The 15385-nt window shown below is 41.8% G+C and overlaps 1 protein-coding gene across 2 annotated transcripts in view; it reads left to right on the top strand.

Moving 5' to 3' along the window:
• Positions 1-15385, top strand: part of NR3C2 (nuclear receptor subfamily 3 group C member 2) — a 328981-nt gene that overhangs the window by 261262 nt on the left and 52334 nt on the right. For both annotated transcript variants that reach the window (XM_040966563.1, XM_040966562.1), the window contains one exon: positions 378-522. In XM_040966563.1, the coding sequence (XP_040822497.1) occupies positions 378-522 (145 nt within the window). The remainder of the gene's footprint in view (positions 1-377; positions 523-15385) is intronic.

Below are 15385 nucleotides of genomic sequence, written 5' to 3'. Positions count from 1 at the left end.
CCTCTCCGGTGGAGACTTCACTGGCTACACCACAACGCTGGCCCATCCCAGGATATTTAGTATGTTAATAGATGACTTGGAAGTTTTCATCCTGAAAGGCTCAATCAAGAAAAAAAAAATCATACTTGTGAAAGCATGCAATCAAATTCACAGAAATCTAGTATGAATTTGCCCTGCCAGATCACCTTCTGATCCTTGCAGGTGAATTTAAAACAAAACACCAAACAGGCCCAGGCAATGGTGCATGCTCTGTAAATGACTGTGCAAGCGATCAGCGTCTCAGACAGGCGGCTGTTGGGGACTGACTTAAGACGCTTCCTCCTAGAACATGCTTAAATGCTAAGTGTGTTTCTGTGATTAATTGTTCTGTTCTTCAGGATTTAAAAACTTGCCTCTTGAGGACCAAATTACCCTAATCCAGTATTCTTGGATGTGTCTATCATCATTTGCCTTGAGCTGGAGATCGTACAAACATACAAACAGCCAATTTCTCTATTTTGCGCCAGACCTCGTCTTTAATGAGTAAGTACCTATTAATTAGCCTTCATAAAACACACTGCACAGTTATTTGTTACGCATTTTTATCATTTCTAAACAGGCAGACGCCTTTGAAAGAATCTACTGATACGGGCATTTCTGTAAGAGTTAAAACTCTGTATATTTTTAAGAGCCTAAAAATGACTTTTTGCAACTTTATCATGCACACTTTTATATACATATATATATATACACACATATATGTATAGATCTGTGTATATAAATCCCCACTAATAGTTTATAGGAATTGTCTCAAAAGAAAGATGATCCAGTTGGCTCTGAACGTCAACTGGTATAAAACCACAATTAATAGGAAGCAGTCTTTTTTTCGCATCTCCTCCAGTTGGAAAGGCTGTCTAATGTCTGGGAAATATGAACGTATAGAGTGCCAGTTTTTGCGAGAAGCATGTAATGCGTCTTTTGTTAACAGTATACAGCTGCTGCTCCCTGCGTTTTCATGACAATCATAATTACCCTTCTTTGCGATCATAAAAGAAGCCAAAATGTCATCTGTGGTGAAACGTTTTTAGTTTTATGATGCATTTTTAAGAATGTCACAGATTTTTTTTCCCCCTAGTCAGGGCTCCCTGCCTGTTTTCTGCTTACATTTGGACACTGTGTGCATTCCACATTAGCACATTTCATTTATGTTGATATCCAGCAGTGCTTCTTTGTAATTGTTGGGTCAAGAAATCGTTAAAAAGGGAACATTTGAGTTATGATAGTAACCACATCCATATTCTAACAGATGGCTCTCTCTAGAGATATGAAAATAGGGGCTTCGGCAGGGAGAAGAGATGGATGAGAAGTAGGTTGCTGATAAAAGGAAGTCAGTGGTGCCAAGATGACTCAGTGGTAACTCACCTAAGAGTACTGGGTCACCCCAACGTGGGCACCAGAAAGACAATGGTGTGTGTGTGTGTGTGTGTGTGTATGTAAGATAATTTAGAAGCAGCAGTTTGTTTTCGAGACAAGCCCTCTTACAGTGATTGGAAAGAACACTTCCAATACTGCACACATTTGTATTAAAAGCAAACAGATAAGCTGAATATACATGCAAATACTGATGTCCTTTGCATTCCTTGCCCATCAACCAATATTAAATACCAAGGCTATCTTTAAATATGTCCTCTGTTCCACTGTTTTTTTAATTTTATTTTTAATATTGTTTACACGAATGAGAGGATTGCATACCATGTGGGCCTCTAAGTAGGATGGAGAAGGTTGAGGTGTGGAGGAAGATTGGGTGAGCTAAATTTTTCAAGTCTTTGTTTTTCTTTTAAAGATTTATTCATTTTTATTACAAAGTCAGATATACAGAGAGGAAGATCTTCCGCCCGTGGGGCCGCCGGGATTAGAACCGGCGCCCATATGGGATCCCGGAACATTCAAGGCAAGGACTTTAGTCGCTAGGCCATGCCGCTGGGCCCAATTCTTTGTTTTTCTTTTCTCCTTTGTACTCCATGGCATGGGAGAGGAGGAGAGAGGGCACTGCTGTCAAACCACACCAGTTCCCATAAATATATTCTTTAAACCAAAAGAAAAAAAAAAGCATTAAAAGGGAAGTGTGCGAATAAAAGAAAGAGGGACTCCCAATTTGACTGTTGAATGTATCTTGGCAATAGAATGCTGGACTTTGTACCACTGTCTGCACACACGATGTCATGATACCCTTAAATAGAATGATGGACATGTGACTGTTGCTGAAGGACTATACTATTGTAATAATACAGGGGAAATAGTGGGTAAGACGGGAAATGGGGAGGGTGGAAGAGGAAATCCCTGAGCCTGTAGAGCTATCATGAAAAATAAAAATTAAAAACTACCAGTAATAAAAAAGAGGGACGTGTGGGTGAATAAGAATCTCTTAATCTCATCAGTGTACCTAAATCTGAGTTTGTCTTAACAGAAAAAACCAGTTGATTTAATCCTATTTAGCTTATTTATCCATGTTTTTGTAGCGTACAATGGGGAACTTGCCCTGTTGAAGTGTGCAGTGCCATAGCCCTGATTGCATTCACACTCTGTGTGCCCATTACCACTAGCCACCTCACAGCTCCGGGGCAACACAGCCTTCTCACCAGAGTTTGTCCAGAGCGCGCTTCCCAGCCCAGCTCACAGGGGGCTGCATTTTACCTCCTTCTTTCAGCCGTCATGCTATAAACAAGCCTCCCTCTTGCCTTTTGCTTGTGATGCATTTGGGGAACGTTTGTGCTTGCTGCTGTTCTTTTTGCTGTCTGGTGTGACCCCAGACCTGTGTGCTGGCACGCTCTCTGGTGTTCCTAGCTTCAGGAAGGCAGGCAGTGTTGTGCCAGGCCTGGTGTGTGTGGCTGCTGTAAGCCTGGCTATGTAGCTGTCTCTGGAGATAGGTTCTTGCTTGCAGTTCTTCTGCAGGTATTGCTGGTAGACCTACTGTTGCATATGGTAATTCCACGTTGAACTTTTTTTGAGGGACTGCCAAGCTATTTTCCACAGCCGTCGAATCATTTTGTCCCACCAGCAGGGTTCAGATTTCTCCACATTCCTGCCAACACATTTTCGTTTTCATAGCCACCCTAGTGAGAGTGCGTGGTATCTCATTATGGTTTTGATTTGCATTTCTCCAGCGATTGGTTTTATTGAGACATATTATTGTGTGCCTGTTGACCAAGTGTACATCTTCTCTGGAGAAATATCCATGCAAGGTCATTGCCTATTTTTTTTTTAATTTGAATTATTGATCTTTCGCTCTTAGATTATAGGAGTTCTTATGTTTGGGATATTAAGCTTCTCAGATATATGATTTGTAAATTTGTTTTCCTTTTCTGTAGGTTATGTTTTTACCCTTTTAAGAGTTAGTCATTGATGCACAAAAGTTCTTAATTATAATAGAACCCACTGTGCCTATTTTTTGTTGTTACTGCCTTATCTTCTGGTGTCATCTGCTGGTTTTGGATTGTTTGTGAACATCTGAGTATAAAGAATTCAGAGTTTACTCAGAAGAATTTTTTTTTTAACAAATGCATCTCCAGGGAAGGCACTTTACGTTTGAAAGTCGCACTGGTATTTTCTCATTGAAAACCAGACTCGGGCATTTCCAGCACCTAGTGTTGTGTCTGAGTCTGAGCGAGTATGTCATACTTGTCTGCCAAATAAATGAACTATTGAACAAATGAACTAAACCATCCATGAGTCTAGAAAGACTTTTTAAGTTTTAGTTTCCAACCATGAGAAGATGACGATAAAGAAATGTGATGTGGGCAGGCTTTGTTTTCATGAACAAAGACATTGTTATAATTGAAACAGGGAACAAAACCTAGATAGCTGATCATTTGTGTGTGCCTTCAGCTTTGAAATGGATCTAAAAATGCTGAAAGATTTATCAGTGATGGGATAGTAATACTGGGGAGGTAGGAAAGATGGCAAGTAGGGAAAGATAAGGATTATATTCTTTCCAGGTGTTTAATAAAATGCTGGAGTAAATGCACAAGTCAGTACTTTAATATAGACCTTATTCTGAATTCAGAGCCTTTCAATATGTATCAGATGATTAATTATTCATTTTTACCCTGAAACAATTTAGCCATATAGGAGGATATTTTAAAAAAAACTTATGGAAAATATGGTTAGAAGATTCGTTTGTATTGGTGCAAAAAAATTTTGAAATGTGTGCATTACTTTTTCATCATGTACATTTTCCATTAACTTTTTAAAAACCCCTTATGTCTTTAAACTGTTGCAAATATTCAAATGCATTATTAATTCAGTATATATATACATATTACATATAAAACTTCTCTGTAGTTCTTAGCTTTTTGAAAAAAGATACCTGAATTGGAAGTTTGTTACATTTTCTTTCAAATCATGGGCAATTTTCTGTTAAAAATATTATGCTATCTCAAGTAGTAACTCAAAACAAAACATTTGGGGATGATCCTTCACTATCTTTCATTAGTCAGGACACTGTCAGCGAGACAGATTAAGCTCCAGGACTGTTTCTCATCCCCGCTTGGTGGGGGTGGGCGGTGATGGGGCTGGGAGTGACAACCCTGCAGGCCCCAGGAGAAGTGAGCTCAGCTAAGTGACCATACCTCCTAGAGGTATTGCCAGTCCCTTCCATCTGCCAGTGGCTGGGCCAGTGAGCTGATGTGTCCAGCTGTCCTTGGTGAAGATCTCTCCCTGGACCCCTCTGCCCTCAATACAGTGGTCACCTGGCCCAGAACCTTCTGGAGCTCCAAGAGGCCTGCCTTAGAAACATGCTGTTTGTTCTAAAGTCTGTAACTCTCTTAAACAAGCCCAAAGTGGGCAAGTTACCAGGTGGCCACCACACCTTTCCTCCCTCAGAACAGCTCATGGTTCTGAGCCACAAGAAGTAACCTTGTCCATGGGCCTTCTTCCTAGCAGGGTGGGAGGAGGGACAGGTGAGGCCAGGAGATGGATAGAGGAGACATGGGAATGCCTTGGGCTTTGTTTGTTTGTTTGTTTGAAACTGGAATGTCTTACTTCCCCTTGGCTCACTGGGAAGCCATTCTCTGACACCTCTTGTGCCATCCCCAGCACTCTAAGTACCCCTTTCTGTCATACACAATCATACCAAAAATACCTCTTTTCTTCTTGTCACTGGAAAACTAGCAACTTTCTGAATTTTTTTTTTTTGTGTGTAAATTTCTCAGTGAATCCTGTATGCAGGAAAAATTTTCCAAAGACAAAAGGTGGTCCCGTGCGCCAGCAGCTGGGGGACCAGTGAGGGATACCTATTGCTTGTAGGACAGGAGCGGCAGCTCCCCCTGTTGGTGGCAGTGCAAGTGCTGCGAGGCTGGCCTTGGCTCCTCTTCAGCCAGCTCTTTGGCCCCTGACTCTCCACCCTTACCTGGCTCTTGGAGCTGACGCAATTTGAGATCCCTGAGTAAGGGAAAGGGATGTTCTGGGTGAAAAGTGGTCTCCCCTTGTCTACAAAGGATGGACGCATTGCAGCTTCCATCTTGGTTTACTCTAAAGTATGGCACAAACACCATCTTGTCACTCTGAGCAGCCAACTTGCCTCAGTTCCTTTCTGCCCAGGGAATGACAGATAGTTCAGAGAGATGAAAGTAAGGACAGTGCAGCAAAAGTGGGTTGATATGCATTCCACGGGATGAATGAGCCAAGAGGAAACTCACCTAGCAACCTTTCTCTCCTGGTGTGGGGCTTTCATCCCTAAAGCAGAAGGGGTGCTATGGGGTCAAGACGTTCGTGATGTACCTTTGTGGTTGACAGATATCTGGCAGCTGCATCTGTTTGTGCTTGCTGCTTCCAGCTTTCTGCCCTCACCTGAGAAAGGTGGAGACTCAGAATAGGGTGGCACAGGGACCCCTCAAAAACCTTCTGGAAAATTCAGGTCAAAGGTAAGTCAATTTTGCTACCCAAAAGTTTGAAATCTGTGCCTAGCATTTTGGTAGTTTTCACTTTTTGAATGCCCCTTGTATACACTGAAGACCAGAACTGTGAATAAACTTTGTAACTTCAGCTGTGTTTTTCACCTCTGGCTCCTTCTTGGGAGAAGGTGCTAAGGACAATGGATCCTGTCCAATCATCAGCAAGTATAGTGAGAAATGTGTGCCTGTGCTAAGAACTGTTGTTGGCACTGGGAAGACGACAGTGAATTACACAGAAGTCCCTTTCTCTACAGACTTACCATGTAGTGGTTGGCAGGTAGATCGGGGGTGGAGGGGGCAGAGAGAGCTGGGAGAGAGAAAGCAGCATTGGGAAGAAGAAGGTGGCATGCCATCACCTTTGCGTGCAAAAGCAGTCATGCTTCCCAAATCGGGTACAGCTCCACTGAGTTCCTCCAGAGGGTTCATCACAAGGAGCTAAGGCTATGAGCTCGACATTGGGCTCTTTGTACCTACTGTCCTGTATTGTAGGATGTCTCACCCCTACCCTCTTGTCTCCGCCGATAATCTGCCTGTGCAGACAGATGGCCCCAGACCAGCCTAGCTAGTGTGGCTCCAGGGCCCCCTGCCCTCCCCATTTTGTCACAGGTATATTTTCTTCCCGGGAAGTCTTCCCCCTGTCACCACCCCAAATGCTGTTGTTTCTGGAAGGAGAGGAACTTGGCCTATCTGTTAAGTGCTCAGAATACTGTTTGGCATTCTCTAAGTCTTAATTAGCTAACGTTATTTTAATGTTATGTTCTACATTATCTGCTGCTTTTGTGTGACTTCTGCACCAGCTGAATTAACCTTCCTCCACCACTGTGCCTTTGGTCCTGGCAGCTTCAGTGCTCTGAGACCGCCCGTAACGATGCTTCCTCCGGGGCGCTTCTCTAACCACTGAAATGGCTTTGCCAACCACAGCATTTTTTTTAAAAGATTTATTTTATTCTTATTAGAAAGGCGGATACACAGAGAGGAGAGACAGAGAAGAAGATCTTCCGTCCAATGATTCACTCCCCAAGTGAGCGCAACAGCCGATGCTATGCCGATCCGAAGCCAGGAGCCTCTTCTGGGTCTCCCACGCGGGTGCAGGGTCCCAAAGCTTTGGGCCGTCCTCGACTGCTTTCCCAGGCCACAGGCAGGGAGCTGGAAGGGAAGCAGGGCTGCCAGGATTAGAACAGGTGCCCATATGAGATCCCGGGCGTGCAAGGCGAGGACCTTTAACCACTTGCGCCATCGCGCTGGGCCCAACCACAGCATTTTTAAAGATTTATTTATTGTTACTGGAAAGTCATATATACAGAGACATAGAGAAAGGAAGATCTTCTGACCATCGTGGTTACAAAGACCCGAGCTGAGCCAAACCGAAGCCAGGAGCCAGGAATTTCTTTCAGGTCTCCCATGTGGGTCTAGGGTCCCAAGGCCACAAGCAGGAAGCTGAATGGGAAGTGGGGCAGCCAGGACACAAACCAACGCCCATATGAGATCCTGGTACCTGCAAGGCCACGACTTCAGTCACTAGGCTGCCGAATCAGGTGCTCTACCCACAGCGTTTTATTCCCTCCTTTTCTATATTGCCCATGTAACGATTTTGTATTCTAAAGGTGTTTATCACTCCAGAAACACTAGATAAACTCCTGGAATGCATAAAGTGTAGTTTTCAAAATTATCCTTAGTCTCCAACAAAATGCTTAGTGTGTATCTATAACTGGCATTCATAAAGTGCTCGGATTTGTTCATGAAAGCCTGTAGGTGCAAAGGGCAAGATGTTGGATGTGGCTTTACCATTCAGTGCTCTTGGGGACTGAGCCTATGAATTCAGAGTGTTACAATTTTGTAGATGTCTTTCACATTTTACTTTAGGAATACTATTGTACATTAATATTTCATGAATGATGTTCCTTGTGTGCTTGAGAAATTTCCTAAGGAATTAATGAAGCTGGGTAATTGCCAGGATAGTATGAAATTAAAGCAAAATAAATGCGACACTGTGAGTGAAGTGAACTGCTTAAGCTATATATAACTCTACTAGGAACAGAGAGAATAGCAAATGATGCAAGAAATATATCCAGGCCTTACTCTGGCTAACTACAAGAAGCTATTTTTCACTCAAAATAAGAATCAAAAACAGTTTAAAATCCTATATTATCTTTAAAAAGGCTTAGTGTGGTTAATATTAGCATGTTGATTTTTACTTCAGTTAGTGTGCTTATGAGTTTTAGTCTCTTCAGCCAAAAATAATCTTTTAAATAAAAAGCCATGAATTTATGTATTTATTGAAAAATTAATAGAGACAAATATTTTTAGGCTGTGCTTCTACAGTTAGTTTGGGGTAGATGGTAAGGAATGAATGGGACAGTTACAGCCTGGAAGAGGGCTCCATCCAGGCTTCCTGCTGTGATGAGGGGAGACCAAAAATGGTGACCTTGATGGCACCATTCTGCACTAAAGCTCACACTTACTATCATATACATACAATCAATACATACTGTTCTTTGAATTTCTGTCTTTGAATGCTTCTGAGCCCCCTGATTGCTCCTTTAAAAAAATCCTTCATGAGAAATGAATGCCCACCACTCCCACTCATGAACTCTGAGATAACGTAATAAGGTTACGTGTAGGGGAGGGCTGATTCTACACATAAGGCCTTAATTTTCCAGAGGTTCTAACATCTGAGTCTTCTCTTTTAAAAAATGCTGCAAGAGTGGGTATGTAGCCTGGTCCTTAGAACGGCCAATGGCCAAATCTAAGTACTTGCCACTCATGTGGGAGACGTAAGGAAAACCTCTGTCCCTAGCTTTGGCGTGGACCAGCTCTGGCCTTTGCAGCCCTCTGGGGAGTAATCCAGTGGGTTTGCTCTTTTTTTCTCCTCCCTCTCTTACTGATTGTTTCCTTTCTCGTTATGTAACTCTGCCTTTCAAATAAATAATTAGATCTTTGATGACTAACATTAAATCAAACCAAGGCTAAAAGTTTGGACCCCAAATTATCCTGCCATGTCTTGATGTAAAACTCTGAATTTTTCAGGCTTTTACACTAACTGTGGAGTTTGACTCTTCAAATGTGAACACCTAATGTATGTCTTTGGATTCTAATAGTAGTTTTTGATGATCTTTTAGAAACTCTTACTGAGCATCATATCTTCTCATGTAAGAATTAAGTCTTTTTCTTTACGATTTATTATTTTTATTGGAAAGACAAATTTATAGAGGAAAGGAGATCCAGAGAGAAAGATCTTCCATATGTTGATTCACTCCCCAAGTGGCTGCAATGACCGATGCTGAGCCGACCCAAAGCAAGGAGTCAGGAGCTTCTTCTGGGTCTCCTCTATGGGTGCATGATCCCAAAGCTTTGGGCCATCCTCCACTATTTTCCCAGATCACAAATGGGGAGCTGGATGGGAATTGGAGCAGCTGAAACACAAACCAGTCCCCGTATGTGATGCCGGCACATGCAAGGCAAGAATTTACCCATTGAGCTATTGCACCAGGCCCAAGAATTAGTCATTAAGAGATGAGAAAACAAGTCTAGTGGATAAAATACACAAATAAAGGATAAGAAGTGCTTACAAAAAGTAAAAATTTGTTTCAACTTATATTATTCCATTGAGTATGTTTTCCTTTCTTCCTGATACCACAACTGTATTTAAGAGCTAAGTCATGGAAGAGCTAATTTGACAGCACCTTGATACTGTCAAATTAGCAGATGGATTTGTTGAACTTTCATGTCCTTTCTGCTGCAGAGGTGGGTGGCTTGCCGACATTGGGTCCTCAGGCTCCGCTCGACATTCACAGAGCCACTGAGGACCCCGAGCACCTTCAGATGGATTACAGCTGTAAAATGTATCCACATTACAAATTTAAAAGGAACATAAAAATATTGGCTTATCAGCTCATTGTAGAATAGTAATCTCATTGCATATTTTAAAAATAACCAGCAATTTTATGAAAAATTGCTATCTTTCTTCGAAAAAAATTTAGAAACATTCTGCTGATTTGCCTTTTGTAAATCCTCTTAATCTTAAAGACATTTCCATGCCTCTTACAATTCACCTGATGTCATAGGTAATTTTTTGGTGAAAATTAAGAGGGAAAATACAATCTTACACAGGAAAAAGAAGAGCCTTAGGAAGAGAAAAGCCTCCAGAAGGAGCTTTGGGGAAACCCTAAAGTCCTCAGAATATAGTTTGAGAACCACTGAACTAAATAATTTCTATTTTTTAAACAATTATTTACTTATTTATTTGAAAGTCATGGCACAGCAAGAGATGGAGCAACAGAGAGAGATCTTCCATCTGCTGTTTCATTCTGCAGATGGCCAAAGTGCCACTGACTGGGCAAGGCTGAAGCTTAGAGCAGGAGCTTCATCCAGATCTCCCAGACTGGTGGCAGGGGCCCAGACACTTAGGTCATCTTTCTGTTTCCTTACACCATTAGCTGGAAGCTGGATAGGAGGCAGAACAGAGAGAATATAAACCAGTACGTGTAGGGGATGCCACTATCAGGTGTGGCAGCTTTATCTGCCACACACCAGCCCCGTAAAGAATTGTTAAAACTCAGGTGGGCATTTGGTGAGCAGTTAAGATACCATTTGAGACATAAATATCCCACATCAAAGTACCTGAGTTCAAGTCCCAGCATGGGTCCTGACTCCAGCTTCCTGCCAGTGTGCCCTCTGGGAGGCAGTGCTATTGGTTAGCACTTGACTGAATTCCTGCTATTCACACAGAAAAGGTAGATTGCATCCCAGGCTTCTTCCTGGCCCAGCTCTCACTGTGGAGGACACTGGGGAGTGAACTAGCAGGTGAGAAATCTGTCATTATGCCATCCTTAGAATCAACCATCTCCTAAAACACTACCTCTGAATACTGTGACACTGATCCCTGAATTCCAACATCTGGATTTGGAGAACACATTTAGACTCTAGCACTGTCCTCCTTACAGATTACAGAAAACAACTGTCACTGCTCCCAACCCCCATGGAGTACCACAATGAGGGAAAAGGGACGTGGGGCACACCCACCACTTCTCCCTCTCTTTCCTGAGGCTGCCCAGAGCCTGGTGCCTTACTGGGGCCCAGGATCCTGCCTGTTTAAGACTCTCAAGAAGCTCACCCTTTTGGGATGTTGACCTTGATGCTCATCGCTTCTAGGTAGTGAATAGAGTCACGAAGCCATTTACTTGTCATTAAGAGAATCTGCCTGGCTACTTAGTTCTGGTTAGTGGAGGTGCAATGAATCTAAAGTGAAGGGCAAGGTTAGAAAATGTCAGCTGTACCCCTTCAGCTGCCTTGACAAGCACTTTGATGTAAGTGGATAAAGATGAGGAATATGTACACCATACATTGAGCAAGAATTGCTCTCACATCATTTTGTGTGCATGTATAATGTTTCTTTCGGCGTTGATGTTCTATAGGAAGTTCATGTCACTCTTGGTATACCCAACGGGCAGTGTGGCACTTAGTGAGCAATACAGTTATTTGCAGCATCCTTAACAAAATCTGCTCTGTGTCAAATACTCAGAATCTCTTTAATAAGAAAGGGCATGCAGCGAAACTCTAATAAATTATTTGAGTTGAGGAGCATCTTTTTTTCCTATTCACGCAGACTGTATCAGCTCTTAGAATGATTCCAACCAAAAAAAAAGCCACCTTTCTTTTAGCCTTCAGTTTCCAGAGCTTTAATGTTGTTCTTTTGTTCGTTCTTTTTATTTCTTTATTTGCATCCACTGGTTCACTCTCCAAATGCCTATGGCAGCTGGGCCTGGGACAGACAAAAGGCAGAGGCCAGGAGCCTCATTGGGTCTCCCCTGTAGGCAGCACAGGTTCAAGGTCATGACCCAGCTCGCAGAGTATACATCAGTAGGCAGTGGAACAGGGAGTAGAACCTGGACTCCTGGCATTCCAGTGTAGGATGTCAGCATCCTGGCGTTGTCTTAAGACTGTGCCGCAGATTCAGCTCTTTTCTACTTCTAGAGTTAAGATCTGGCACTAGGAGAAGGAGTCTGTGACCCTGTAAAGTGAGCACAGTTGACTACCACCTTCCCCCTCCCCCCTGCACAACTCACTGCTAAAGGCTGCCTTCAAGTGTGAGGCACTGGCACAGCAGCTCTCATAAGCCTCAGCACCCATGTCTCGTCCCTTCCAAGTCCTGGCTATGGGAATAATGGGACTTTGGCTTCACCAAGGTATGAACTTGTAAGTTACTAGCTAATACAAACCTTTACTACTGTGGGAAAAGCAGATGGCTGTCACTCTTTACCCAAACAATAGTTTAATAACTTTTCTAAGTCAGTAATTAGTTTTGTTCACTTGCTTGAAATTCAGTAATTATCAAGTAGAAATCCTGCTGTTTTATGACCCCTGTTTACAACTGGAAAACTGTGGTTGTTTATTGAAAGTAAACCATGTAATTAAGTTTATACCCAAAATTTCCCTCAATGAAGCAATAGTAGTTCACCAAAGGGTTTGGGTTGCACCTTTTATCTCAGCCGGCTGTCTGAGGTTTGTCTTCTTTGAATTTCCAGGAGTTCCGTATTGAACTTACAAATAGAAGATGTGACAATTTAAAAATCTCTCCTTAGAGGACATTGCTCTTTTGTATCCTTTCTGTGTGTGTAGCAATTCTGGCAAAAGATCATGACAGGGTTGGCAATGATTAAGTGCCCAAGAGGTTCTAAAAATGCTCCTGGATATGTTATCTTAAGTTAGCAGTTCAAGTGCAGGCTCTGAAACTAGACTGCCTAGAGTCAAGTCCTGGAGTATTCCTTTTAGTGAAGTTATAATGTTCTCTGCAGAAGTTCTTGGAATAGTACTGTGTGAGCCTAGACAAGAGCTTGAATTTGTACTTTTCATGACAGATATAAATTTCCTTACTAAAATCTAGGATTTTTTAAATTTATTTTTATTTATTTATACTTTTATGAAATTATTTTGTTACAAAATTTACAAAATCTCCAATGAAGATCTTCCCCTGAAAAGAAAATTGCTAGTTTAAAAGAAAGTCCTATACCCAGAGGCCCTTCTGGAAGAATGTCAGTCATATTCATGCATTGCCTACCCCAAAGGCCCCTACCATTCCTATATATTAGCAACTGTTATTCTTTTTAATCCTCTAAAGCTTGCTGGGTTCCTTACCTAATTTTAGTATATGATATCAAGTCACATTTCTCAACAATAGATGCACCTTACATGATAAAATAGGGTTATGAAAAGTTGCCTCAAAGTCATTTTAGTTCTTTTTTTTATCCAGTATCTTATTATTTTATGATACAGTTACATACGCTCTGGGATTTCCCTTACCCCCTCCCCAAATCTCCTACCCTGCACTGATTTCCTTCCCTGTATTGTTCTAATAGTATAGTTCTTCATAAACAGTCATAAGTGCATCATTCTGCGGTGACAGATCTCATGCACCCCAATGGGTCCTTGGCCCAAAATGAGTTAGCCCACCTCCTCTCCTGGCAAGAACAGGGGGCCCACACCCATTCCAGTCCATACTGTTGGGTGTTATGGCCCAGCCACACCTGGTCCATGCCCAGACACAGCTCTCACATGGTTTAGTAGGGACAGAGTCCTAGCCCAGCGCAACTGATACCCACCTCCTCAGTATCTAAGATGGAGCAGTGGATAGCATGCTCAGATGTGCATGGAAGATATAATAGTCCATTAAGGCATGCAGAGGACATCTGGAACCATAGCAGAGGAAGGAGAGCCGAATAAATTGGGACAACTACCCCCAGCCAAGTGTTGACAGTAAATATCTGGGTGAATGGAGACTAAGGTGGACTATGTCAGCCAGTGGACCTTGGGAGGATTTCCTCATGCTTGGGTTGCCAAGATCAACAGCATTTCAGAACTATTGAAATCACTTAAGCAGAACTCCACATCGGGGACCCTGGGATAACATCAGGTAGCCATTCCTCATCCCCAGATACTGAGGTGATTGGGGGCTAGACGTGGCTTTCCCGTTAACTCTTCCCTTGCTCTACATACAGGAGAAAGAAAATTTAGAAACCCACTTTCTCCTAATCCTCAATCCTTCCCACCCTGATCAACTACATAAACATCCCCAAACATATATTTATGCGTGTGTGTGTTTGTATACATTATATATGCATTTATATATTTTATATATGTGTGTATAAATATGTATATAATCTAATTATCACAGCAGTTTTCTTTTATAAAAAGCATATTCTTGTTGCTAAAAGAAACTTTTGGCTATATACGTATTTTAAAATCTATAGTACAAAGAATATGCTTTAAATTTTATATTTACTAATATTTATTTGATTTGAAAAGCAGAGACAGATACCTTCCATCTGCTGGTTCACTCCCCGAATGCCTACTGTAGCCAGGACTGGGCAAAGCTAACGTCAGGAAGCTATAACTCAGTCTACATCTCCCAGGGGGTGGCAGAGACACAAATATAGGAGCAATTACCTTCTGCTTCCATGAGCATGAGCTGTTAGGAAGCTGCAGCTGAGAGTGGACATGGGGCTAAAATCAGGCCCCTCTAATATAGCTCATAGCTGTCCAATGTAGCACTTCAACTACCGAGCACATGCTCACTCCCAAAGGAATGTTTGTTTTTAATATATACGTTTATGATAACAATTTCTTCTTCAAGCTTCTAATACTGTCAGTGGCAAATTATAATTGCTGTGTACTCAAATAGCTTTGAGAGTTTTGGAATGTCACATGTTATTTCAATCTGTATAACATTCATTAAAAAAGTAGAAATTATGTTGGCGAAGACCAAGAACAGTTCTCAAAAACATAATTCCTTTGAAAATGTCAATTATGGATACTAACAGAACACAAAGGAGCTTTTAACTGGATGAGAAGTGACCATGTAAAATTAACAGAGAAAAGGCAGGTGGAACCAATAGCAGACCAGTTTGCCTAAGAATAATGCAAACCAAAAAACCAGATACTCTTCAGAAGCAACCTGAAACATGAAAGCTGCTTCTTCCCTGGCTAGAAGTACATTATGTAAATGCTATAAAAATGAACAGACATCACAACCAGCAAAATGGTCCTCCTGCCATACAGATATTTCTTGCTTGTCAGTGAAGGAAAAAAGCCTAATAAGACTGAAAAAATTGAAAAACAGTAAACTGGCATCATCTGAATTCTCAAATTGAGGTCATTTTTATTCTAATTAAGGTTTGAAAGGGGGAAAAACTGTTTCTGCATGCTGTTTTTTTAGGAAAATAACAAGCCTGAGAGAGACAGGGACCATCTGTTACACTGACCATGTAACAAGATGTTAGATTTATTCAGACATAATGATGTGGTTTGCAGCATCAGATTTTAGGTCTGCTCTTTCAGCTCGGCTGTGATCTCAAGTTATTTAACTCTCTCTTGTAAGACTGACACTACTGCTGCATAAGTTATAATACTATCTTTCTCTCAAACACCCCCCCCACACACACACTCACTCCTAGAAGCAG

The sequence above is a fragment of the Ochotona curzoniae genome, unplaced genomic scaffold (assembly GCF_017591425.1).
Source record: "Ochotona curzoniae isolate NIBS_2020 unplaced genomic scaffold, NIBS_Ocur_1.0 scaffold_4506, whole genome shotgun sequence".
Lineage (NCBI taxonomy): Eukaryota > Metazoa > Chordata > Mammalia > Lagomorpha > Ochotonidae > Ochotona > Ochotona curzoniae.
The sequence above is the reverse complement of the archived record's forward strand: the minus strand, read 5'-3'. Positions and strand labels throughout refer to the sequence as shown.